Source organism: Ctenopharyngodon idella, chromosome 17 (assembly GCF_019924925.1).
Source record: "Ctenopharyngodon idella isolate HZGC_01 chromosome 17, HZGC01, whole genome shotgun sequence".
NCBI lineage: Eukaryota > Metazoa > Chordata > Actinopteri > Cypriniformes > Xenocyprididae > Ctenopharyngodon > Ctenopharyngodon idella.
Window position 1 is genome coordinate 8,593,551 of NC_067236.1, and position 27,253 is coordinate 8,620,803.

The 27,253-nt window shown below is 37.3% G+C and overlaps 2 protein-coding genes and 1 long non-coding RNA gene across 9 annotated transcripts in view; 1 reads left to right on the top strand and 2 right to left on the bottom strand.

Annotated features, from left to right (window-relative positions):
• ccser2a (coiled-coil serine-rich protein 2a) overlaps positions 1–7,413 on the bottom strand; it is a 47,895-nt gene extending 40,482 nt beyond the window's left edge. For 2 of the 5 annotated variants that reach the window (XM_051868940.1, XM_051868942.1), the window contains exon 1: positions 6,671–7,411. The gene's annotated coding sequence lies outside the window, so the exon portion shown is untranslated. Of the gene's footprint in view, positions 1–6,670 lie in introns of all 5 variants that reach the window. The other 3 variants (XM_051868941.1, XM_051868943.1, XM_051868939.1) reach the window with 2 other exon arrangements.
• Positions 1–27,253, bottom strand: part of LOC127498962 (uncharacterized) — a 425,088-nt gene that overhangs the window by 220,743 nt on the left and 177,092 nt on the right. The window lies entirely within an intron of this gene.
• Positions 10,415–20,626, top strand: sparcl2 (SPARC-like 2). Of its 3 annotated transcripts, XM_051868980.1 has the most exons (10): positions 10,415–10,588; positions 10,700–10,798; positions 11,433–11,517; positions 14,666–14,738; positions 14,878–14,989; positions 16,048–16,166; positions 16,264–16,418; positions 19,180–19,292; positions 19,707–19,801; positions 19,908–20,626. In XM_051868980.1, exons 3-10 carry the CDS (start codon positions 11,458–11,460, stop codon positions 19,958–19,960), a joined length of 780 nt encoding a protein of 259 aa, XP_051724940.1. In that variant the 5' UTR covers positions 10,415–10,588; positions 10,700–10,798; positions 11,433–11,457; the 3' UTR covers positions 19,961–20,626. The 3 variants fall into 3 exon arrangements, with proteins under 3 accessions (XP_051724940.1, XP_051724941.1, XP_051724942.1); XM_051868981.1 differs by lacking the exon at positions 10,700–10,798; XM_051868982.1 differs by lacking the exons at positions 10,415–10,588; positions 10,700–10,798 and adding an exon at positions 10,866–11,089.

Genomic DNA, 27,253 nt, shown 5'->3' on the forward strand with positions numbered 1-27,253 from the left:
ACACCCCACATATAGGAAAGTGATTGACAGTGATCATAAGCATAAGCAATATACTGGCCAGGGTAAACACTTATTAAACATGAAAAATTGTTTTAATGACGATGGATTTTGAAGATAGATTGGAAAATACGCAAGTCTGAGTTTTCCAAAACATACTGCTCCTTATAACTTTCAACCTCAAATAACCTTCATCCAACAAGATTTACCCCCAAAATCTGTCGTCATAGTATCAGATCAGAAATAAGCAGACAAAACTATAATAGACTCTAGTCCCAACCTTCTTATTAAACACAACAAAGGATCAGACAGCTGATCCCTGAAAAGAATCACAGTAACGTGAGCCATTACAATGAGCACGTTGTGATTACTAGCAAAAAAAAAAAAAAAAAACGTTCAGCAGAAAAACTTTATCCTGCTTAGTAAAGCCATTTGATCAGCTTGAACCTACAAGATTTATAATACACTTTAATGCACACAGAAAAGATTTAGAGGAGCATAAGAGAGACAAAAGAGACTAAATACAAGGCTTTGTGAAAACAAATCTACAACCTCTCATGGAACAATTCTGAACTGAACCTCCTTTTATTGTTTCTCAATCTCATCTTTCAGCCTAACAAACCTAATCCACTTACGGTAATGCAAAATGTCCTTTCCGTTAATGCAAGCAACAAAATAAAATGTTTTCAGTCAGATGACTTGGCAGGTCTTTTTCATTCCAAGCCATTAAATATTCACAGGGTGTTCCGTGTTTTAGTCCCCATGACCTGGTCCATAATGACAAGGAGCTGCTTAAAAAGACACACATAATGACAGAGAATGGTACATTATACATGGCGGCCATGTTCAATGACTCAACTCTACACAAAAAAAAAACTATGCTATAATTCACACAAAATATTATACCATAATGACTGGGATAATAATGAATGTGATTTCCTATAAATTCACAAGTGTTAGTGACAACTTACGGCTGTATGATCAAACTTAATGTGACAGAGGACATTATTCAACTAAGAATTTAACGGTATTATGATAAACTAAATCATGTTAGGTGGTGTCTAGGATCAGTGAGTAGACAATTTTGTTTCAAACAATAGTAATTTCTCTTCTGTCTAGGTCTTTCAGTTTGTTTTGTGTGGAAACGCCAGACGGCCAAACCTAATATGCAAACAGTCCATTTGAATTTCAATCAGGGTGAACATGACATCACCCTTGACTAAACAGAAGAACAAACACTGCGCTGATGTAGTTATTGTATAACAGAGAGCCCAAATAAGCATTACTCATCTACAGCTTTATAAAAAAAAAAAAAAAAAAAAAAAAAAGATTTTTAAAATCCAAACACATACACATAGACATGTAAAGCTGCTGTGATTAGCCGCTATCCTGCTAGCGGCTCACTTTGACTGACACTTTAAGCATCTTTCTCAAAATCCTTAGAGAGCTTTCTGTCATCTTCTCTGTCTTGACACACACAAACACACACAAAGTTCTAATACTTAGATTGTGATACTAACGAACAAAAACTACAAGCTGTTCAGAGCTACTGTGACTTCCTGTCTGTGTTGCCTTTGGCTCCATCATGAATTAAATTTTAATGTGCTTCTCCAACCATGATGTCACACAAGCAAATATAGCAAATAGAGACAGTACATTCAAACGAGCAGAATCATCACAAGCTTGTTTCTGTTTTATACGGGAACTCTATAATGAGTCTAATGCCAGTTAATGTCGACAGCAGGCACCAAGTGAAGTTCTCAGTTTATTATATTGAGAGTGATTATTACACTCATCCGGCCTTTAGACAATCCAGGACACAGAAGCATGAAAAAATGTTTGTTCACAGATATAGTCTTATTCATTCAGAGAGGTATGCTAGATGCACTGCAGAGAGACACATGCGTTTACACAGACGAACACAGCCGCGAAAAAATAAAGGTATATGCAAACACAAAAATATGTACGGTATAGGGGACAGTAAAACACAAAAAAAATAAATAAAAAAACTGAAAAATATGAAGGAGCTTCACAGGAAGGCCAGACATACACATACTACACAGAAGAAAGCTGATATTGATAAGAGTGTCTACGATGTAATGCGAGCAATGAGACTATGAGTGGCAAAACTGCTGTCATAACAGCCACCAATGAACAACTGAACATACACTACCAATCAAAGGTTTGGGGTTGGAAAGATTTTTTTTAAAAGAAGACCTTATGCTCAACAAGCCTGTGTTTATTTAATCAAATATACAATAAAAGCAGTGATATTGTGAAATATTAACAATTTAACATGCCTATGATCTGTTTTGATTTTTGATTTGGTGCTCAAAAAAAATCTTATTATCGACGTAACATTTTTGTGAACCAATTCCAACCAATACCAATTTTTAATTTATTTTATTTGTCAATATTGGATACTTAATTGTTATAATGTAATGTAACAATATAATTTAAAATATAGTATAATTCAATTGTAAAATAACTTTACTATTAAATTTAGATTTCATCTGCTGTCATCTGACGCTCGCTTAAAATTATTCTTTAAAAACACTTATAATTGAATAACCGCATTAAATATAATATTTATCAAATCTCAAAATTAATATTCATTTTCATACGCAAGCAATAAGGTACAAGAGGCTGTGCTGTATCGTGAATCAGTCACGGCTGAAGGGCGTTGTTAGGCACAACGCGAAGTGGTGTGAGTGCCAGCAACCCCTTCAGCCATGACTTATTCACGATACAGCACTAGCCTCGAGTACCTTACTGCTTTTATAAAACGGTTACCACACAATACAAATATTAAAGCCAAAAATATGTATCACTGCAACTTTCATTAAGTAAACGTTCACTAAAAGCCTTCCTTCTGCTGGAAAAAAATAGTCCCTGACCGTGAACAGCAACAGAAGTTACATTATTACGCCATTAGATGGCGACAAAGACTGTCTTTATGAGTGTGTCAGTCAGTAGTAGGCTCGCTACGGTAGTCGGCGTTACCGGTGTTCAGTCGCAACACCGGTTTCATCACTTGCCCACCGCGGCACCGAGGCATTTTTATTTATTTTTTTTTTTTTCTCCAGTTTAACGCATTAAAAATATTTAACACAATTAAAGCAGTATCCGTTTTTCTGTGTTATATTATCAAGCTCTTATTCATGCAAATGCTTTTAAACCATTTAAGCGCGACAACCTGCCAAATTATGCCAAAATGTCCGTTTTGTCAAGTATCCTAATAAGAGCAGTCTTCAATGAGTTAAATTAAGTCTTGAATGAACGTAAAGATTTGTGAGAAAATGTGTCAGATCCGCGTCGTGTGCAGCAGCGGCAGATCTTAAAGTGTCATTAATGTTAATCAAAGAACAAAGGTAAGAGAGAGAATTACTCACTGCTCTTTACTAAAGAACTTAAACATTCTGTTCCTTATTTATTTGGTAATAGAGTTTCCACGGTTTGATTTTCAGTTTTTTTTATATAAACGTTAAGTTAGCCTTGGCTATTTGTTATTTTATTTGGCCTAGCATGGTGTATTCTTACTCGTTTTGTTAATAAACGTTCTATGTAAAAAAAATAAATAAATAAAAAAAAAAAAAAAAAAAAGAGGTGGAGGCCCCGCCCCCCGGTGACACCAGTATTACCTGTGTTGTCACATGTCGATTAACGGTTGGGAAAATTTTCTCACCGTTACATCCCTAATCAGTAGCGAAGACTTTTACATTGAACAGACTGAATTGTTGTGAACACGGAACAAGACGCAACTGACAAATGCTTTGACTAGCGCGGTCAGTCACGGGAAAACCCCTTAACTGTTAAAAGGACAAGGTAATACATCAGACATTTAAACAGACTTTTTATTATAAACATAGGACTGACCTAAAGAAAAATGCTAAATCTGAATGCAGGTAATAAACTCGCTCACTCGATCTTTTTCTCACAATACTCTTCTACATAATACAGTAAGCTTCAATGAACAATATAAATTGAGAGCATATGGTTTACGTTGCTAAGAGTGGTTGCTAAGGGTGTTGTGCAGTGATACACAGAACGTCGGGTGAAGCGGTCATAGTTGTGTTTTATCGTTAATAAAACACAGCTATTGACCAATCAGAATCAAGGACAGGAACTAACCGTTTTATAATGTATATTATAATGCTGTGATGCCCAAATTCACTTGTCTCGTTTAGTTTTAGTGTTTTATTTTAATTATTTCGACAAAATAGTAGGCTATAGAATTTTTATATCAGCCATCTAAGAAATATAAGCCATAACATGAAAATAATTATTGGCTTATCAGGTCTGAATGTTAATATTCCATATTAATGATGTAATTGTACAGCAATACAAGCTGAACTCAACACAGCTAGTTACCATGCAGAACAGCTGTCTGGCGCTGAGGACAGACATTTAGCTGCCTGGATGGATACTTCAAATTATACTACATTACACTGAATGTAATGCAATACGGGAATCTAGCTCATGGAACGAAGCTCCCTGACAGGCCTCAGGATGATCACCTAACAGCCACTGCGGTTAATAAACACCCCTCAGAGATATTTGACGCTAGGACAGTCACGAGGACAAAGCAGCTATGGGAAGAATTTTATCAGGTACTAGTTTGATAAAGGCATTCAACTGGTGAACAGACACACACAAACACACACGCACATGCCTGACAGCTGCTGGGACATTCAACACACATGCAAACCAGAGCAATAAACAGAAGATCCTCGCACCTGTCAAGGACACACACATAGCTTGTCAACACAAGTGCTAAGTGAGGAGTTTTAATTTTGGGAGGGGGGCGTGTTGATGCTTTGGCTTAACACCGTCTCGTCTGCATCTCTGACAGTTCATGGCCATTAACATCAGCACAGACTGACAGCTATGCAATCTTTATAAACAGAAAGAATGACAAGTGTAGTGGGTGGTGTGTGTCCCCACCCTGGTGACAAATGACAAGATGACAGATAAATGTTTTGTACTAACATGATTCAAATGTGCAAATTAAGCCATATTCATTGTATTGTTTCTAGATTAGTATGCTAGTATGCACTGACAGTAAAGCATTTTTAATAAAGGCTTAACCCAAGTAGACATCTAATAGGCATGTATTAAGAAGGGTGATGTTACTTCTAAAAGCATTACTATAATCTCTGGTTATTTCCAGGGCTGGTTACTGAAAGACAAGACCACAGCGGAAGTCATTATGTCAGAGATCAAAGTCTTTCTAGGCCTCACCCACAGTACATTTTCCCATGATGCCCTATATATTTCATCACATGGAACTAGACATAAGCAGGTGACAGGGTCACGTGTTTGCTGAAATCAATAACGAGCATGTGTAGAATAATAAATAACACACTTCTAGAAAACGAAAGCAAAACACACACAATTGCCTTTAAAGAAGTGAAAATTCTCTTAAGTCTAGAAACCACCATGAATTTTCCCTTAAAATACCAGATCCAGACAGTCCTATTAAATGCACTGCTCAGTTAACATGACTGCAACATGCCTTTGTGATGTACTAACATAACTCGATAGAGTTTTTATGAATTACATAAGTAGCTCTGAATACACATTTGATATGGTTCAGTGAATGTGAAAATCTATTGAGTTACACACTATCCTAAAGGCTATGTTGTGTGTAAAGCATGTTCTGTCTGCTGCTTGGATGGACTCCGGTGGAAAGAGCAGTTGCAGTCTGGGGGGCAAAGTTCATCTGTTCTCAAAATAGCAGTCGTGTTCAATATTAGCATGAACAATGTCTGAACTGAGTGAACGTGGAAAAACATACAAACTGAGCTAGGCTTTTCAATCATATAAACTTAAGGAACCATTAAGAACATTTCATGGTTATGCACAGCACATTATGTAGTCATACACTGTACAAGGTTCTATAACCATCACACTAAATTAATGCACAGAAATCAGCACAACAACAACAGATATTACCATTTGTTCTAATATTCTGCATTTAAAACAGTCTTTGATCAAATATGCTCCAACGAGTCAGTAAATACAGTTTATGTAATGGTTGGGAACCAAACAGTATCTAATACCAATACAATAATACCAAAAGTCATGGGGACTTTTTAAACAATACCAGATCTTAATGAAACTTTTCATTCCAGAACACTATAATCGGGTTGACGATTCTTTTTTGCCAATATTCACAATTTTTAAATTAATTGGTTATTTTAATTCTTTAATTCTTTAGTTCTTTAATGTATTTTTTGTAGTATAATTTACTTGTTGATAGTGCAGGGTTTTTTTTTTTGTTTTGTTTTGTTTTTTGTTTGTTTTAAATACACGTTAAGTATGGCCAAACCATGCCTTAAGCTGAACAAATGACTCATGGTTCTTTTTAGTGACTTTTTAGTCACAATTTAGTCACACAGCAGTCACCGACTGACTGATCAGTGCCATTTTAAATGAATGACACATTTTTTGTTTATTTAAGGTTTTTAATAATATGTTATACTAAATTTGGCTAAATGCAATATGTTATACTTAATTTATACTACATTTGATAACAGTAAATGCAATATTTTCCAAATATTTCTTCCTCAAAGTGAATCGTTAATGAATACTAATCAGAATCGATTCTCTTACGGCTCCCATCCCTGTATGTGCGCACATAAATATTAGATTAGAGTTTGATGTGACTCACCTGTTCGATGAAAATCATCCGCGTCTATCCATAATGTCAAAGTCAATGCTCAAGAGTTCATGGTCAACTTTAAACTCCTATCGCAGCTCAGCATTGGGTACTCAGCTGTTTATTATAATGTATATTACATCATATAGCCAATTACACAATAAAACAGCGAAGTTATACTACTACAAAGCAACAACGTTACTAAAATAATCCAAAGAAATGAGAAAAGGCTTCCTCTTAACCAGCGCGCTTTTTCCAGAGCATCGATTAAAACGGTTTAGCCTACTACAAACACAAATACTCGTATTCCTGTGTTAGGATCGATATCCAGAATTATAAATGGCCTTTCGCTCGTTTTACAGCGCTAAAAAAAAACGGAGTAACAGTGATGCTGTACTGAAGTGAGACTCCATCGTGATGTGTTTGATGTTTCGTCACTCATTCCAGCATCCTCTTCATCTGCACCTTTCTCACAGCGATTTACTTGAGCTTCCAAATTAAACGCGTCGCGTACGATATCAAAGCACAGTTTGATTATAACGCTAAAGCAAGCTTGGCGGTCTTCCTCTACCTTGAGCTGATGTATTGAAAAAGCGTGCGCTCAGCTACAAATAACCTCTCAACCCCACCGAGCGCAAGCAGCAACCATACTCTCACGCGCGTTGCAAGTGTGACTCTGACGTAGGACGTGATTCACAGTGCACGAGCTCGGAACGGCACGAGCTGCGCGCTGGCTCTATGGCCGGGAGCGCGCGCGACTGTTGAATGGCGACGTTTACATGTGATATGGGGACCTTTTTATGTAGGCTACTAAAGACGTGATCTGCAGTTTACGTATAATTACAAATGTGTGTGATATATCTGTTGGCTAGCCTATTGCTAGAAGGGCAAAATGTAGGTTTGAGGGGCCCACCTCTACTAGGTTACCACAACAATTTTCTAAATGTTATGTTTAAAAACAAGCAACCCAGTCAGGTATTGCAGGCATGGCCCTGCTTTGTTGTTATTGTTGTTGTTGTGTTGTTTGTTTGTTTTTTTGGGTAGATTTGTGTTTTTGTGTTTTTTGTTTGTTTTTTGACAAAGTTCCGTAATGTATATACTAGGCTATATTTACAGCATAAACACAGACACACACACAACTATTAAAACACAAATCATAGTAGTTAAGTAGATAAAATTCATAGGGCCTGAGTCAACATGTTTATGGGTGTGCCTACTCTCCTGTGGGCCCAATATTAGGTACTGTGACAATGTTTCCCAAACTGAATCCCATTTCTTTAACTCGCTCAGAGAGAGAGAGAGGCAAAGTCAACGTGAAATGGAATAATAATAATATAAATTCATGTTATTGGTTTTATTGTAAGTGTTTCATCCAAAAATGGTTTTATTAAAAAAAAATTTGATTTGTCCTCGTAATTCTTAATCAAAATAACATAACTGGATCTTCTGGTGAAACATAGACTTCTTTCTGGTGACGTATGCCGGACTTCTCCAGTCTTTTAGGGGCCGTTTACAAGACACTATTTTTAGCTAAAAATGAAAAACTTTTTGTGCGTTTTGGCCGTTCATGTTGAGGGCATAAAAAACGCAATCTTTTGAAAACTGGTTTCAAAATGCAAGTTTCTGAAAATTATTGTCACTGATGTGTAAATGACAAAAAAGCAAATTTCTGAAAATGTTGATGTCATGCGCATATCATGATTTCAATCTATAGTCGCTTAGTTTTTCTTTACAAAGTGACATCGCCAACTACTGGCCTGGCATGCATAATACAGCATTTTTAATCGCTTTCGCAGATCTGTGTGAACTGGATCATTTGGTAACGCTGTCGTTTGAACGCAAAAAACGCAAAAGAAAAACTTTTCTGTTTTACATGACATCGTTTAGAGGCCTGAAAATGCAAGCTTTTGAAAACTGGTTTCAAAGTGCAAGTTTTTGAAAACGATACCTTCATCGTTTCCAAGAAAACTTCAAAAACGTGAATCTGTGAAAACGGTGACGGTATACACATGCGTATTATGTGTTTAGTCTATGGGCATGCACATTTGGTGTGAGTGCTCTGTGAAATAAAGCATAGGCCTATGTGCGTAGGTGCTTTCTTTACAAAGTAACATCACCAACTACTGGCCTGGCATGCATAATACAGCGATTTTAGTCGTTTTCACAGATCCGTGTGAATGGGGATCGGTGTGACAATGTTGTCATCTGCACACACACACAAAAAAACTTTTCCGTTTTTTGTACATTGTTGTAATGTAAATATACCCTTAGTCTGCATAAACACCAGCCCAATCAACTACAAGCTCTCATTCAAATCAGCCTCTATCTAATCAACAACTGATGGATAGAACCATGTCCTCACCGTAAAGTTTCACTTGGATAAGTCACAGTATGAAGCAAAGATGTCACTACTTCTGTTACATCACCACTTTAATACTTTATACCTGCTTCATGTTGTCTGTCTGCCATACTGCTTGTACACAGTATGGTAGTGGTGTCTGGTGATTTTTGTGCCACTAAGGATTAGCACGTTTAACAATTCCATTGTACTTGTGCATATTGCAACAAGGTACATCTCGTCTCCAATACTGGTTCAGCACAGTTTTTCTTTCTCCTTGATAGACTGGGAAAAACTCTCAGCTCCAGCTATTAAAATTTCATCTGCTCAAAAACCTTAGAGATTTCAGCCTTTCAAACAGCCTGAGATTGTGAAAGTATAAAAGAGAATTGCTGCCAACATCTTTAGCAACAGAAAGCGCTACAGTATTTGTCCTGCCAAAATCCTACACTCAAGCTTCAGTGGATGCGCAGTGCGCACCTATTTGCAGATAAGGTTATGAAATATACTGATATAATATGATGATATTTTTTAGGATAAATTTACTTTATATATTAAATATGTCATAAGTCATTTCAATCCCTGCCCTTTGTAGTTTTATATTCACAGCATATACTGATTCAAAACATTATTTGCAAAAATATTACCAAAATATAAAAAGTATAACTAGTTTCTCCAAGGGGAAAAAAACATCAACACTGTTCTTTTCCTGTTTATTGCGGTGAGGCTGCTTTGAAATAATATGTATTGTATAAAGTGCTATATAAATAAATGTGACTTGACTTGACGTCTCAGTTTTACTAACACTTTATACTGTGAACACCAGATGGCGCCATCAAACAACTGCTCGTGCTCTAGTGCAGGTGCATAATGGAAGCGCTTGTTTCCTGTTTATGCTAAATGAATAACATATGAATCAACATGTGGGAGATCTCTCACCAATGTGACAAAAACAAAAGGAAAAGTGATGAATAGAAAACAAACTGTCTTGCCGAAGTGATTCATGTTGAGGTCAAAGGGCACAGAGGTCAGATATTTAAGGCGGCAGGACACCACAGAGGACATTATTTATGTATTTGCCTGTGACTATAATCAAACGTCTTTAAAATAGACACATCAGCACCTGCAAAAGCTTTACACATGGAAAAACATGATCATATGAAGTTTTCTGTGACTTTAGTTTGTGAAGATTTGTAGATTATTATGACAGTTTTTGAATTTCAAAGCATAGTTTTAGACTCATGCCATCCGGCCCAGTGCCCTCGATTTCGTATGTTTATGTGTGTGTGAGAGAGAGAAAGAGATAAAGAGAGAGTAAGAGAGCTCTGGTTCTCATTGAGCTTGGCATTACTCCACAGACAAAAAGATTTACAGGCCAAAAAAACAGATGGAAGAATGCAGTACAGAGTAGGAGGAGAGAAAAGAGAGAGAGTTGAGGTTTTCATGGTGTCTTTAGATGTTTTTCACAGGCCATGTGTAAGTGGAGGTGAGTGGGAGTGTGTGTGCGCATCCATGCTGCTAATGGATTGCTAATTAAGGACTTCTCAGGTGAAGCCAGAAAAAGCAGGAGAGGAAATGGAGTGGAGGGCCAGGTAAGACGAGACGGTAGAAATAGATTATCAAATGAAGAGAGAAGATGGTGGGGGGGGGACCAACCTGAAGGAGGGGCAGAGGGAAAAGAAAGGTATTTGTCTGTTTGATAGTGTGAGAGGGAATATGGAGAGAGAAGAGAAGAGAAGAGGAAGGAGGCAAAGAGATTAAAAAAAGGCACTGAAAGAAAGATCATAAGAGAGGAGAGACTGGTAAGAATTTCAACACCAATTAAAAGAAATAGCAAAGAAATGAAACAGTGATTCTGTCAGTACGACTGCTCTGTTAGCGTAACTCTATCTGCTCTGAGCCGTAACATACAGTAATGACTTCCCAGTGATGGGGCCACTACATTCTACACACACACACACACACACACACTTCTAATGAGCACTCCGGGGCTTATACACAATACTGTGAGTTGTTTAAAGAGAAGAGCGATCAGACGGAATCAGCTTTGATCAAGAGTAGTGCTTTGAGAACTGTTGTCTCGACATTAATAAGTATGATCTTGCTTTTGTTTTTGTTTTTTTTACATATCAGGTTAATAGGATAGTGTAGATCGTTATACATGGATATTGTTTTTACTGTATGTATTGTGTGCAGTGTTCATTAGTCCTGTGTTTTCTTGATGAAATGAAGTATGTCTCTCAGGATGTCCTCAAGAAGATTCAAATCTTTGGGAGAGAATGATTAATTTTTAAACACAATCCTCATTCCCCTATACTCATTCGGAGAAGTTTTAGTTCGGAGAAACAAACTTTATGACAAAACTTTATGAGTGCATTCTGGGTGAGATTTTGAGATCTTGAACTTTAAAAGTCACCTGTTGAACACATGTTTCAGATCCATAAACATCCTTCTGTGAGCCATGCACCTGCTCTGTCATCTGTTGTTCTTGACAATGGCCTTTCACCTTGGTGTTGTCATGGTAAGTGGTTTATAGTTGCTATGGAACATGTTGCTAATGTGCTTATATTTTAAATATGATAAGCAACTGGCAAATGTATTTTTTGAAATGCGATTTAAAATTGACATTAAAAAATTGCCTGTTATCATTTTATTGTTCTATTTAACAACATCTTATAGCATTAAATATTTAAATGTATATTTGTCAATTTAATTTATTTTACCGTGATATTTAACTACATGAATCAAACAAGCATTTGTAGGTGAAGGTCAAATTAAAAAGTATGTTCGAATTGTCAAATTAATAATTCAATTTTAAGTCAAACTATTGTAGTCCTATATATGCTGTGCAGTATCACACAAGCAAGAGTGCCGTTATTGTGAACGATTCAAATTACTCACTCATAAAAACAGTCAGTTGTCGTCTTGGGGGTAATGCATTACAAGTAACTTGAGTTATGTAATCAGATTACTTTTTCAAGTAACTAGTAAAGTAACACATTATTTTTTTCAATTTACAACAAAATATCTAAGTTACTTTTTCAAATAAGTAACACAAGTTACTTTTCACATTTATTGACTGACAGCTCTCCTGTCCCCATGTTGAGAGAAATAAAGTGCAGAGGTGTTGTGTGGGCTGTGTAAACATGATGGTTATTGTAGTTCTAGACTAAAGGTGAACATGCATTTACTCATCTCACTTGCATGAAAACATTCAGTTTCCTCAAAATGAATAAAAACAGTGAAATGCAATTTCAGAATTTTACGCAAACCTGTAATAATTAACTTTATTAACCAATGTCTTTGCTGCTGACATTTAATCTAATTCATTTGATCTAAATCAACCATACTAAGCAAAAATTACTTTAGATTAGAATTAGAAATAAGAGTGTTGTGCTGTGTCCGAAATCGCCCCCTATACCCTCATTCACTATTCCCTACATTACTTCACTAATATAGTCCACTTGAAGGAGTGAATGAAACGAGTGAGTGAATTCGGAAACTGAGTGCGCCGGAAGGGCTGCCATTTTCGCATAGTTTGTGCTTGCTGTATAATAATAATTTGAAACGTAGCAAACTGGTAGCTCCAGTAGTAATGAATATTTATGTTGAACGCTGCCATGCAAACTAGCATGTACAAACCTTAATTAAACGATTTAATGATCAATTTAAAAAGGAATTTATACTATGTTGGACCAGCGCGGTTTGGAAAATGAATGGATGATTGATTGATTCAGCTACGGGCGCCATCTCCTGGCGAGACGTGGGAATTCATTCAGCGCGCGATTCTCACCGTGCATTATGGGTATTCTCAAGCCGTTGAGCGTGCATCTGCTGTACATTCGTTATTGCGGTGTATTGTGTGATTGAATGAGTGCACTCAACATCGTCCACTACGGTTTCGAACACCACTAAAATGGCTGTCCCCTCAAATAGTGCCCTATTTAAGTGTATAGGGGGCGATTTCGGACACAGCCTTGAACTTTCTTCGCCTGTATCTTGTTATTCTTTAATCCAGAGTGGCAGCACACCTGAAAGGTCTGTTTGAGCTGCGCCCTCTACTGTACAGGCGTAAATATGCATTTCCTTCAGCCTGAGGCTTATTCATTTCACTTTTGGTGTGAAAGGGCCTTAACATTTGCCAAAAATATAACTTTTTTGTTGTTATTAAAAAACAAGCAAGCAAGCCCAGCCCAGGTGAGAAAAAGTAATGCAAAAGTAATGTAACGCATTACTTTTCATAAAAAGTAACTAACGCTATTTGTTACTTTTTTAGGGAGTATTGTAATGCATTACTTTTAAAAGTAATTTTCCGCAACACAGTCTATAAGGGTCAATAAAAAATATCTTCTATGAAAACTAATCCACAGCCTGTCTGGAACAAGCAAACAAAAGGTATCAATTTTTCTAGGATTTGTTTTATTCTGAAAGTTTATATAAAGTTTATTATAGGATACCATCAGTATACAAACAAGGTAATTTTGAAAGAGTTAAAGGTTGTGAAAGAGATAAAGGTATTAAAAGTGAGTGAACGGCGCAGCCTATGTCTGTAAAAAATCTAAAAGTTTTCACACTTACTGTGCTGTAATGGTTAACAGACTGCTGTAAATGTACATGTTCCACTCTTTCTCTCTCATTCTTCTTTACATCTCTCTCTCTCTCTCTCTCTCTCTCTCTTAAAGAGTATTTCTGCACACATGCTTTTGCAATATGACACTCATCCATCAAGTCCGACTCCTAAACATGCTCAGTAATTCTCTCATATATTTGAAAACTCAAAGATCAAGAAAAGCACTTAAGATAATTGAAAAATAAATTACAGCTCATTGTTGTTTACTACAAAGGCAGTGAATGTAAATTTAATTACTTTTTTTTTTGGACCAAGACCATGATTGGGTGGTCCAGCCCCCCTTTAGAGGGGTATTGTCTTGAACTATTTGTGGTTGACATTCATTGTTTTACAGTTTACATCTTTAGGGGCCATTCACATGTTCTCAAGATTTGAGAAGGTTTGAAAAGTTAATCTTTTGACACAGAGTCTTAAAATGTGTGGCCTAAAAATGCTCACAGTGTAACGCACTAACACAGAGATACATCTCTAACGTTTAAAAGTTTGGGGTCAGCAATGCTCTTTAAATTGATTATAAGTTTGGTAAAGACTTTTGGATTTTTTCAATAAAATCTATTTCAAATATTGCTGTTCTTTTGAACTTTCTGTTCATCAAAGAATTCTGAAAAAAAGTATTTAGGTTTCCACAAAAATATTAAGCAGCACAACTGTTTTCAACATTGATAATAAGAAGGAATGATTCTTGAGCAGCAAATCAGAATATTAGATTGATTTCTGAAGGATCATGTGACACTGAAGACTGGAGTAATGATGCTGAAAATTCAGCTTTGCCATCACAGGAATAAATTATGTTTTAAAATATATTAAAATAAAAAACAGCTAAAATTGTTGTAATATTTCACAATATTACTGTATTTTTGATCAAATACATGCAGTCTTGGCAGCATAAGAGACTTCTTTCAAAAATGTAAAATGGTTTAGTGTATCAAAAATGTCCTTCTAGCACATTTTTACACTAGAAATGTAACAATATCACAGAATGTGTCCCATGGGAATGACTGTATATGTGTGTGTGTGTGTGTGTGTGTGTGTGTGTAAGGGTGGAAGAGCTCAGCGTAAACAAAGGCAGGCTGAAGAAAAGTTGAGGCCGTATTTGGGCAGAGTGGATCCGGGTGAGACAGTTATTTAATGGCACTCTTGGCACTAGTTTTTGTCCATTATTTATTCAGTATAAAAAATTGCTTCCTTGTTTTTGCTATTAAACTCATTCTCTCTTTCTATTTTCATCTCTCTCTTTTTTTCTCTCCCCAGAATCACTGTGCCAGTTGTTGAAATGTCACAGTCCTATTGGTTCCTGGTGCCAAGTAGTAAAGGAGGGGGGAGTTCTCGCCCCTAAATGTGTGTGTCCAAAGACCTGCCCATGGTAAGACACACACACCGACAAATTAATAACAATTTTCCAAGACACCTGAGCTGATTTCAATGCCAAGCTACTTACAGTGAGCCAGCGGCATGAACAGTGAGGCTCAGAGCGCAGTGTCATGATTAAGAACAGAATAATGACGTAAGACACTCCTTATGGCTCACAGACTTCTTGGAATCAAACCAGCAGCCCAGACATTTAACTACTGGTATATTCGCTCTGTGCACTTAGTCTATAATGCAGATAAAGGCCACATGCAGGAAAAGAAAAGATGTGCTTAAGGGCTATAACACACCACAAATATTGCTTTACAACTTAAAAAAGATGCTGATGCAGTTCAAAAAATATTATATAATTATATTAAAACATATCCTTCAAAAGCAGTTTTTGACAAGTTAATAGACTGTTGATTAACATCTTAACCAATTAAACAGTTTTAAGATTAATTGACTATAACTAGCTTTACTTCTTTCTACATCCAGTGGTGATCCAACAACAATATTAATTATCATACAAAAGTAATCAAAATGTCCTTAAATGCAAATCTTGAAATTCATTAATATTACTGTACCTTGAATTGTATGACTCCAGCAAAATCCTAAATTGTTAGCATGTTAAAATCAACCGTTTGGGTTTCTAAATGTCTCTTGGTTTCATGCCAGTAATTCACTGCTCAAAAAAACGTTGAGGCAGTCTAGGCACAAAGCATTTTTATCCTCAATGTAAGTGAATTTAATGCAGTCTGTATCTTGTATCTTGTGTAGTTTTATTCAAGTTTTTAATGTCGCACTGTGTTGTTGGCATCTGCCATGTTGGCATCTGCCTAATTTGGCTGCTTCATGTAAGTAAGTGACAGATTAATTAATGCCAAAATATTACAGTTTGAAATGACGCACAGCCTGTGATGTCAACAACAAAAAGATATGAAGAGCATTTTCTCGTTCCTTTTACAAAATAAGCTTCTTTTTTAGCATAATTATAGTTAGTAGCATTTTATTATTTGCATTTAGCATTGTTACCTGCTGGGCATTTGTGTTTGTATGTGTTGTTTGCTACAGGCAGGGGGCACCAGTGTGCAGCGTTTTAGGGAAGACGTACAGCAACGAGTGTCTGCTTCACAAGGAAGCCTGCCGCAAAAAACGGCGCATTGGCAAGGCACATAGTGGAGTTTGTCTGGGTAGAAATTTACACACGCAAAAACTTCATTCAGTTTCATTTCAGTTTCATTATACTTAAATGCACATTTATGAATTGTGATGTGGTTTCTCTGTCAGTGAGCAGGGCAGAGTGTTCTCAGGAAGAGTTCGGTCAGTTCCCTTACCGTCTGCTGGACTGGTTCTTACTCCTCAGCAGAATGGGAGAGAGATACACACCAGCGGCACCCTCGCAAAGCTGCCTCACACACACACAGCGAACCCAGCTCGCACAGGTTACACACAAAAAATGTCACCCTTAGATCATAGTACACACTGCATGCACGCTTTTTGCTTACCATACACACTACACAAATACTTTACAACAAATGCTGCTGTTGTGGTAAATATTGTGTGTATGTGTGATGCTTTAAAAATGTGTCAAGAGTCAAAATTATCTTGGTTCTTGTAGATCCACACTAACCGTCCCCATCTATGCAGGTCTCCAGAGAAAACAAAGGCTGAAAAATGATACCTTTTATGATAGAAGAAACACCTATAAATAGACAATGATCATTTGCTCTTTGATTATCTTTAAATGATTAAAAGGGAACCATAAAAAAAACACATAAAAACTATGCTGTATTGAGTTCCAAAAGAAAGATGAATTCAAGGTTTCACTAAGCAGTGGAAAGAGAGAGGCTTATCATGCTAAAGCTAACAGCAGCATATAATGTGATTTTAAAACCCCTCAAATGGAAAACGTAACGGTGGCTGTCTCAGAGGAACGAGAGTAGGATCCAGATGCAGCAGATATTTATTCAAACAAACATAAAAGAAAATCTAGGCAAAACTGATAAATCCGGACACAGGCAAGGAAGGCAAAGGTGGAGGTGGAACAGGGGGAGTGACGGAGGGCCAGGCCAGTGTGGTGGAACTGGAGATTGAGGAGGGTCAGAGAGCCTGGGTGGAGCCGGCAAAGCAGGTGGCCATGGCAGAGCCAGCAGGGGCGGCCAGGCGGAGCTGACGGGACCAAAGACCATCTCAGCAGAGCTGAAGACCACCACAGCAGAGCAGATGGGATTGAAGATCCCCATAGCTGAGCAGAAGACCACAACAGCAGAGAAGGGTCTGAAGATCCCCATGCCGGAGCAAATGACCACCACGGCAAAACAGCCGGGTCTGAAGATCCCCCCACGGTGAAGCAGAAGACTACCACGGTAGATCATACGGAGCTAGGGACCACCATGGTGGAGCAGAAAACCACCACAGCAGAGCAGGCGGGACTGAAGTTCCCCATGGTGGAGCAGAAGACCACTACGGTGGATCAGGAGGAGCTAGAGACCACCATGGTGAATCAGACGACCACTACAATTGAGCAAGTGGAAAATAGAGAGCACAGAGAGGTTACAAACGGTCTCTGTGGCTGTTGCAGAGGGCTTAGAGAAGGCCTCCTTGGCCAATACAGGACGAGCAGAGAGTTCATAGATGACCTCCATGCTCGAGTCACAGCAGACAGAAAGTTCAGGGATGACCTCCGTGTTCATGTCAGAGCTTACAGAGAGTTCATGAGCGACCTCCATGGTTGTGTAAGGGCAGACTGAAAGTTCATGGTTGACCTCCGAGGTCGTGTCAGAGCAGGCAGTAGGTTCAGGGATGACCTCCGTGGTCGTGTCAGAGCAGGCGGGCAGGCAGGGGGTTCAGGGATGACTTCTGTGGTCATGTCAGAGCAGAGAATTCAAAGGTGGCCTCCTTGGCCGTGTTAGAGCAGGCAGAGTTCAGTGATAGTTACCTTGGCTGTTACCAGACAGGCCGAGGGTTCACGTGCTGCGGACACCGCCACCTATGGAGAAGCTGTAGCCGTGTGTGGCCCAAACACATAAGATGGCGACTGCCATCAAAGGAAGTGCAGCCAATGGCGGTAGGACCTCTGGGACCACCGGATGTGGAAAAACTGAGACCACCAAACTCTAGACCACCAGGCTCTGGATGGTTGTTTACTTATGTTTAGTAAACAACCATCAAAGTCTCGATGTAATGGAAATAGAGACTGATTTTTTCTTCAGTATTGTGACGTACATCCCAGTGTAGCCAATTATCGAAAAAGAAATGAAGGGCCTATCCAATTATCCAAAACTGCGATCTTTACACTTGACCACTTGTCTACTTACATGATGTATTTCCTGTATTTTGCTCAAGTGTTAAAGTGGCCATGAAGATCGCAAGTGTGTGTGTGTAGAACTTTGATTTTCAGTACTTTGCATTTTAAAATAAACTTCTAAACGTCTGTTCAGTAGTCCCTATGTAACAGACGACACAAATTAGTAATTGTGGTGCTTCCGGTTTCAGAGCGTGAGAGATGTGAGTTCCTAAACATGATGCATGATGGGATACTTAAGGTGGCCATGCAAATAGAAGAAACACCAGCAAATTAAGAAAACATCTTTATCAGTTTGACAACTTATGTGCTGCAAATACTTACAATGTTTTCTTCAGTTGCAGCACTGAGCTCTCTCAGCCACTGTAGATACCCTTAGCCATAGTGTGGGAGAAGTCTGTTCACTTTATGTCAAAGTACCAGACATTCCACCTCTCCCGGAATTCCACAGCTACCTAACACCCGCAAATTATTCACAATATCCCGGAAATCAAGCAAACGATAGAGAAGACCTGTACTTTAAAATACAATTTCACATAGTGTTTGTATGCAGTCTGTAGTAGCCTACTGTACATCATTTGGGATTCAGCTCTTTTCTGAACCAATTAGTGTTATTCTAAGCCTGTAAGCTTGCTAATCAAAAGCTTAATGCTTATTTAGCTTCAGTAATATAATTAGGTAAATAAATGAGAATTTAAATAAATATTTTTTGAGAATAAATAAAATTCAATGTGATTTTCTACCATTTCTAATCAGACACAAAATAGAGCACCAATTAAAAATCTCAGCCAGTGGAATAGGTGACCTTCTTTTAAATTCAATTGTGAATTTGTGATAAAAGTCCTGATCTTTTTTCTTTTGTCTCACATGTTCTCTTCTTTTCTCCCTTTCTCTTTCAGAGGAGGTTTGTTCTGTTGGATCGTAACAGGGACGGGAAGTTAAGCAGGAGAGATCTGAGAAAGCTTCACTATAAGCGGATGCCACTGGAGCACTGCGCTCAAAGATTCTTCCAGTAACACACACAAAGAAAATGACACCAGTGCCTATAGACACACACAATCACCTCGCCACTGTGATTTTGTGGTGTTTTCTCCTGTCTGACCTTCTCTGTATTTGCATAATATTACTGCAAACCCTCCCCAGCATCCCTCTGATTATAGTACACATGCCTTCAGGATGTCACCCACCCCTCTCTCTCCCATCCTCTTTCAATCTCTCTCTTCTCTCACTCATCCACTTGATCTGTCTCTCTCTCATTCAGAGCTGTGAATGCTTATTGCCTTCCCACTGTTCTAATGTGAGTGGTGTCCTTTACAGCTGATAGCTGCGGAGAGAGATGTAGAGGGATGGAGAAATCAAAAAGAGACAGATAGAGGCAAAGAGAGTCCACTTGTAGAATTCAACAATACGGTATGTGTGTGTGCAGGTCATGTGACAAGAACAAGAATAAGAAGGTGACCCTGAGGGAGTGGACATCCTGTCTGGTTAACCGGTCAGAACGCTGGTTTCAGGATTTCATGTGTAAGTCTATATTCATTTCATCTGAATATGAGATTCTCATGTGTAAGCATGTGCAAACACTTACACACACACATCAATGTGTCCGTTCTTCCTCTCTCAACCACAGCCGTGAAGATGGGCTCACCAAAGCTGTGTCCTGTCCCAGACAACAACCTTTAAATTTAGATGTTTTATCTGTGTGGAATTGTATTTTAAAGTACTGATGGAACAGAATCCTGATCCGGTGCATTACTGATTATCAAAATCTGTAACTGTTTGATTTTTTTTATATATATGTGTATATATGCGAAATGATTATAAATCCTTAATACGGTATTATTCAAATGTAGTCATTTATGTTATATGGAAGGATGTCGGAACAATATGAAAAGTGGGTAAACACATTACCGATACCTTATTAGATTGACTCATGAATATTAATTCTTTGGGTGACATAACATTCACCTGGGAACAGCTATCTACTATCATTCTTATGCTCTCCAAGGCTGCATTTATTGTACTGTAAAATACAGTAAAAATATAAATAATTTTCTATTTGAATATATTTTAAAATTTAATTTATACATGCGATGGCAAAGCTGAATTTTCAGCATCATTACTCCAGTTTTCAGTGTCACATGATCCTTCAGAAATCATTCTAATATGCTGATTTAGTGCCCAAGAAACATTTATTATTATTATGAATGTTTCAAAACTTTTGAAAGGTAGTGTGCGTATATATGCATGCAAAATTTGCAAAAATATTTATGGGTATAATAGTTGCTTCACCCCTTTTATATTTAAAGTCTGATGAAACTGGAACATAATAAAAGTCTAAACATGTTACATTTTTGTTGTTTTGCGCATGTATTTGTCTGTGTGTTGTGACTCACTGCTGCAATGTAGTCAACAAAAACTGCTTTTTGAGGGACAGCAGGCATGTATCATGGATCACACAAGCAATTACTGCAGAGGGACAGCAAGAGAGAGAGAGAGATTGGGCTATAACCTTAAACAGAGGGATGGAGAGCAGATTAATTGAGGGGTGGTGTTTAATAGGAGAGAGATGGAGAGAGAGATGGATGGCCCATGAGAGAGATAAAAGACTACGTGAGCAGGGATGAGAGGAATAGATAATATGGCAGAGAGAGACAGAGAAAGTGAAGGACACCAAAAGAGAGAGAGAGAATCTCGTAATGCACTCACAGAATGGGACGGGGAGGGGGACAAGTTACAGTAAACCATTGCAAATGGAGGAGAGAAAATAGATTGAAGCATGAAAAATGGATCAGAAAGAGAGAGACGGCGGGGGGAGGGGTGTGAGATAGAGAGAAAGAGTTGCGGAAGGGTGTGATAAAGGGTGGAAAGGGATTGTTCGATGGAAAGAGAAAAAGAGGAGAGTAACTAAATGGCATCCCACCACAAAGTAACTTCCCCTTCCAGTACATCATTGATGTCTTCCACTTTTCCAAACACTAAACGCTTCCAATCATTTCTGCCAAGTGTGAAAAATTGATTCTCAACATTGGAAAACAAGTAGATCGAGTTTTCCATGTATATATGACCCCAGGAAGTGCAGTACAATAATCAGATCTCATTACATTTGTAGCTTTTAAAGTGGGTTTGGTTTCCTGTAGCAGTAGTGCAGTCAAGATTCATCTCATCTGGCAGCCTCTTCTGCATTGTTTTGGTTTATGGTGCGGTTTGATATCTGTCATCGTGTTGCCTGCTCATTCTGTGTTGTGACATTTTGGGGTTATGTTGTCTTTAATGTGTGCTGTGTTTTTCTTGTGACTTTGTGTTATTAATACGCAATGTAGTTTGGTCCTGTGTTGTCTTAGAAAATGTATTGCTCTGTGGAATACCTGATGGCCAATGGCAGCATATACATACACTGAATAACCGTAATAGATTTAACGGTACATATAATGTAATTTTACAGTAAAATACCTTAAATTAACAGTTTTTGGAAGTGAAAACTAAGTCATTGTATAATTCACATTGAAAAAACGTAAATTGACATTCCCTCAATTCCCTGCGTGACACGTCACATTTGATGTATTTTCGTTTCTTCTTAGTTTTTTCTAATCAGTTATGTACATTAGGGTTTTATGTTACATCTAATGCTGTCTTAAAATTAATGTTTATTGCATTTTTAAATTTCATATGTGTTACCATGATGGTGTTTAGTGTTTGTGTGAATGACACTGTGTGCACCTTCTATATACTGTATTAGTATTGTCCTTCTCAGCTTGTGGAAAAGCTGCTTGTGATGAGCTTTGATTCATCATGTGACTCTCATCACCACTGTGTTTGGTGGTTGTCAGTGTATTACAATGGTACAAAACAGATATTAGTACTTCAATAGGTTGGTAAGTTAACATTATATCAGTTAATGAAATACGGTTTATTACTGCAAATTTAAGTTAAATCTGCAAAGCCTAAAATGTTGCTACCATATTTTTTACAGTAAATTTCTGGCAACCACAGCTGCTGGGTTTTTTACCTTAAATTTAACAGATTTTTATTTATTTTTTACAGTGTGTAAAATAAACAGTTATGAACCGTAATTATTACAAAATAAACCTTTAAATTACACAGTTTTGAACTGTAAAACAGACAGTAAACTAAGCGCTGTCCTGCAAAACCTAAAATGTTGCTACCATATTTTTACGGTAAAGTTCTGGCAACCCCAACTGCCTTTTTTTTTCTTTTCTTTTTGCCGTAATTTTATGGGGATTTTTTTTTTTTTTTTACAGTGTATGTACTTATTATAATATATACTGTATTTATTTTAAGCGTAAAACTGTTGATAGAAGACCAGGATCTCAGGTAGAGCATTAAAAAAGAGACAACTCAAAATTTCATGTTCATATACTTTGGGTAAGAAGTATGTGTATGTAAATGCTGCAATTGACCAATCAGAATCAAGTATAATAATCTATGCTGCCTGGCATACTATATACAATCTAATCTCTTACCTAAATATGTGTGTGTATTATTACCAGAGAAAATAATTGACTTTCTTACTTAATTTAAAAAATCTATATCTGCATTTATTTTATCAATATCTGCATTTATTTGATCAAAATCATTATTTATGTAATATTTAATAAGAAACAAAATATTGTGAAATATTACTACAATTTGAAATTTAACAGTTTTGTGGAAACAATGCTATATTTTTGAAGAGTCTTTGATGAATAGATTCAGAAGAACACCATTAAATTTAAATGTATCCTCAATGAAGTATCAATTTAAAAATAAAATACTGACCACAAACTCTTGAACAGTAGTGTAAAAAACTTGACCGGAATGCACTTTCAATGGAAGTCTATGGAACAATTGTATGCCCCATACGCTTCCATTCCAGTGCGTTAGCTGAAATTATTGTCTGTGCTAATGTCAATAGAACTTAACTTGTATTTAACCCTGAATATTTATTTAAGGGTGTTTATGTGTTCAGGAATGAGTCCTGGCTGTGTTTAAGGAGATAAAAAGGATTATAATAGATCTATTTTCAGTAACGTTTCAAAGCTTGGCAGATCTTTAACGAATGTGTTAGTCAAAAAGAAAAAGGAGAGAGAGCCTTTTATCTGAAAATATGAAATGAAATGTGGTCTAGTGGAGAGACACGACCCCTGGGGTCAAATCAGGCCCCCCTCAGCTCTCTCGGGACCCTCCCCCTCAATCAGCTATAACTGTTTCAAAGAGACACACACACACATACCATCTCATTAACAGATCTATTGTCATATGCTCTGCTTCAGACTGTGTGACAGCACACACACACACGTTTGAACCTTACACCCCGTCTCTGGTCACATCTCTGTCTTTCTGAGGCCACACAGACAGATATCCTGCTGTTGTAATGGACACAGATGCAGAAATAACAGTTCCATATGGAATTGTTGTATGGATGAGATCATGTACATGTGTCAAGCACTAAACTCCCATTGGACGAGATATCATAGTGACTCGGTGACCTGCCACAGCCATGACATCATGCGCTGGGAGGTCAAGCTAAACTCCGGGTAAAAGTGACGTGTTGACTGGTTAAAAAGACAATACACTTGACAGCATGAAGATTTATGAGTGATTTTTTTCTCTCTCTCAATCACTTTAATTTTTGTTTCTGTTTCTTCTGTTCTTAATTTTTATTGTATTTTTACGCTTTATTGCTGAAAAAACTGTATATTAGTATTGCCAATGAAAAATGTAAAGTAAAATGTAAAAATAAAGTAAAATAACTAGTGCAAATTAATAAGTAACATTAACTCAAGTTAAAGCTCATTAACTAATTATTATCCAAGTTTGTTTAGCGCTTCAAAATACAGTATAATATAGTTTCAAAAGAGACTTACAGAAAATTTCTACTAAAGAGGAAATACTGGTAGTGCATAATAAAAAAAAAATATTTAAAAAGTTAAGATTAATTGATTTAGCTGAATTGATTTAGTCATTATTTAGTAAAGATGAATAACACTAAATGTGCCAAAATAGTGACATCATACTATTTTCATATAGCCTATATATACTCCCTCACTCTCTCTCTCTCTCTCTTTCCGTCCCTGGAGAGAATCCAGTTTTATATGGGCAGATGGGCAACTGTTTGTCATCTGCTGTTAAAATTCGGATCACTATCAACAGACCACTATCACATCTTTCTCCTTTCTGTCCCTTTTCTCTCTCTCTCTGTCAGTGTTGTGTTATGCAGGAGTTTGCACTGAGCCACAGAGGTCTTCTCGTCATAACCACTGAACTGGAACCATATTACATTAATACGCTTACAATCTGTACAGGACTAATGGGCTGCATTTGTGAGAAACCTTTAACCAGCCATGAATAATTGATAAAACCTGAAAATTCAATTATTTTAATTAAAGATATGTTGTAGGTTTGTGTATGAATGCATGCTCTACAGAGACAGAAGCATCCAGCAAATATGGTGAATGAATTATTAAGAAGAACACAAGAGAACAGAAATTCTGCATGGTCTGGAAAAAAACTAACCAGCAAAAGAGAACGAGGGAGCGAGTAAGAGGAACACCAGTCAGAAAGACAGAGGAAGAGAAAGCTGGTGGACTGTGAGTGTGTGTGCACTCATGTACATGTGTGTCATTTTCAGTATTTCTGGCAAAATCCTAAAGATTAATCAGTTATAAATCAAAACTTCAAAACCCTGGCAGTATCAGAGAGAGCCAGACTTCAGGCAGTTCAAAGGGATTTTGAAGTGGGCCAGACCCATTTAAGGCACTCACCCAGCTCTCCAGGGGGGACAGGAGTGTGGGGCCCACCTCCTACCCAAAGATTTAGCACTGGCCCGATTAAAATATCAAACTTAAATATATAAATATTTAGAGTAAGTTAGTGAGATTCATTCCTGAAATTTTGAATTTTTAAAGTCACCATGAAATCAGAATAGACCATTCTTATTTTTTTATTGAATATTGCAGTATTTACTATAAATGATTTATTGGTGCACTCATAATCTTTAATCAGAATAACTTCCTCTTTCAGTGACATTTCTTCTCTTCTCTGGCCCTGTTTACATCTGGTATTATGCTGCCTTAACATCCTCTCGGAATTATCGTAAATACGAGTTTCCTAGGTAAAAATTGCACATGAACACCCTCCCTTTTCGAAACTTGAATGCGATGAGCTTGTAATCATGACTTCAGAAGTGGGAATTATCAAATTTCTGATAGCACGTAAAGGCAGCATAAGATGCATTTTGGTAGATCAGATCACAAGTGGACGACGCTAAATACAGGTATAAACAGGGTCTAAAACGTTTTGAGCTTAACCACTACCAGAGGCAGTCGAAAAAGCCTCTGCTTTCGGATTGCTTTCGTGGTGTAAACGCTCATGTGGTCGAATGTGTTTGAACATCCACAAAAGACCGCCTACTCGCCGCCTACTAATCTAATGCGTATTATGTGAAGCACGCTAGTCAGATGGGATTTAAACTTTGTCAGCTGAAGACCCAAGTTTGGTTTGAAGACAAAAAAATGTACCAAGCACAATGTTCTCTCACCATTCCTGATTTCTAACACACACTCACAGCATTCGGCCGGTCTTGCGGCTGTCTGAGCAGAAGCGAAAACTGCTGCTCTCCGTGTGTTTTTCAGTCATCTCCGGGCGCGTTCATATGTAAATTGTGCAAGCTTATTTTGTTCATTAGATCAAAAGATCTGAAAAAACACTTACATTTACCCTCCCCTAGAAGAAATCAGGACAGAAGTGGTTGAAAGTGGAGACACATGGGTATGTGTCTCCCTCGTCCACTTTTGATCCGATTGACCAAAACACATCTTGTTGATTATGAATATGGTTCTGTTTTATTCAATACAAAAAAGAGGAATGCACTTACAACGACAACTAATAAATAGCTGATATTAAGATTCTACATTATTTTTTAAAGGGGTCATATATGCCACTTTTACAAAATGTAAAATAAGTCTCTGATGTCCCCAGAGTGTGTATGTGAAGTTTTAGCTCAAAATACCCCACAGATCATTTTTATAGCATGTTAAATTTGTCACTTTTTGAGGCTGAGCAAAAATGCTCTGTTTTTGTGTGCGTCCCTTTAAATGTAAATGAGCTGCTGCTTACAAGAAGAGGGCAGAGTGTTAAGAGCTCCTGTTAGCAGCGCTGATTACCTCACGAAGACTCACTTAAAATGTTAGAAACTGTTCAGCCTTTTATGTTCAAAACGGAGTCGGACAATAATGGAGAGACTCAAGAAGAAGTGACAACATGTAGAACGCAGCAGGACGTTTCTGAATGGTTAGTTGATCTTAAAGTCATTGATTAGCATATTCTGTCATGATAATCTATAAATTGCTCATGTGGGAACTGTTTTAAGATGCCTACAGAGCCAGAGAATATATGCTGCATGAAGATACAACAGGTATAGTTTAGTTTGATTACGGTTATAATTTGTCATGTTGTCATCTTGCTTTTATGACGTGCTATTGCATTTGTGTTAGGTACTGTATTGCAGTAACGTGGCCTCACCCCCTTTGTTGAGTGTTCTTGGGGGCAGGGTTTATGTAAATTTTAGGGTTAGTGATGTCATCAACCTGGGAAGAAGCTCGTTGTAGTCCCTACCAGCCATTTGTTGTAGTCCTTAAACAGAGAATTCTTTAAAAGAAAATATCTCCCTTTGCATTGAACTTTGAGCATCATAACTTTGCAGATGTTGTTTTTGCTCAGACAGCAACATTACACACTAACTAAAGTTAAAAAAGTGAAATCATAATCAACCACCCCTTTAAGATATACATTTACATTAAAAAACAGAAAACAAAAATTAATCAATATAAATACTATAAGTGAATTTAGGCATCACAGCATTATAATGTACAGTATGAAAAATAGATATTCATGTTGAGTGTTATTACATTATTAGTGGTTTTAAAGATTAACTTTAAAAGATTAACTTTAAATGAGTTTTAGATGATGGATGGC

What these genes read in the sequence shown, in the direction of transcription:
- sparcl2 (XM_051868980.1), top strand. Translation starts at nt 11,458, where the DNA reads ATGCACCTGCTCTGTCATCTGTTGTTCTTGACAATGGCCTTTCACCTT. An exon ending in TTCACCTTGGTGTTGTCATG is followed by an intron (nt 11,518 to 14,665) that starts GTAAGTGGTTTA and finishes TGTGTGTGTAAG; the next exon opens with GGTGGAAGAGCTCAGCGTAA. An exon ending in CTGGTTTCAGGATTTCATGT is followed by an intron (nt 19,802 to 19,907) that starts GTAAGTCTATAT and finishes TCTCAACCACAG; the next exon opens with CCGTGAAGATGGGCTCACCA.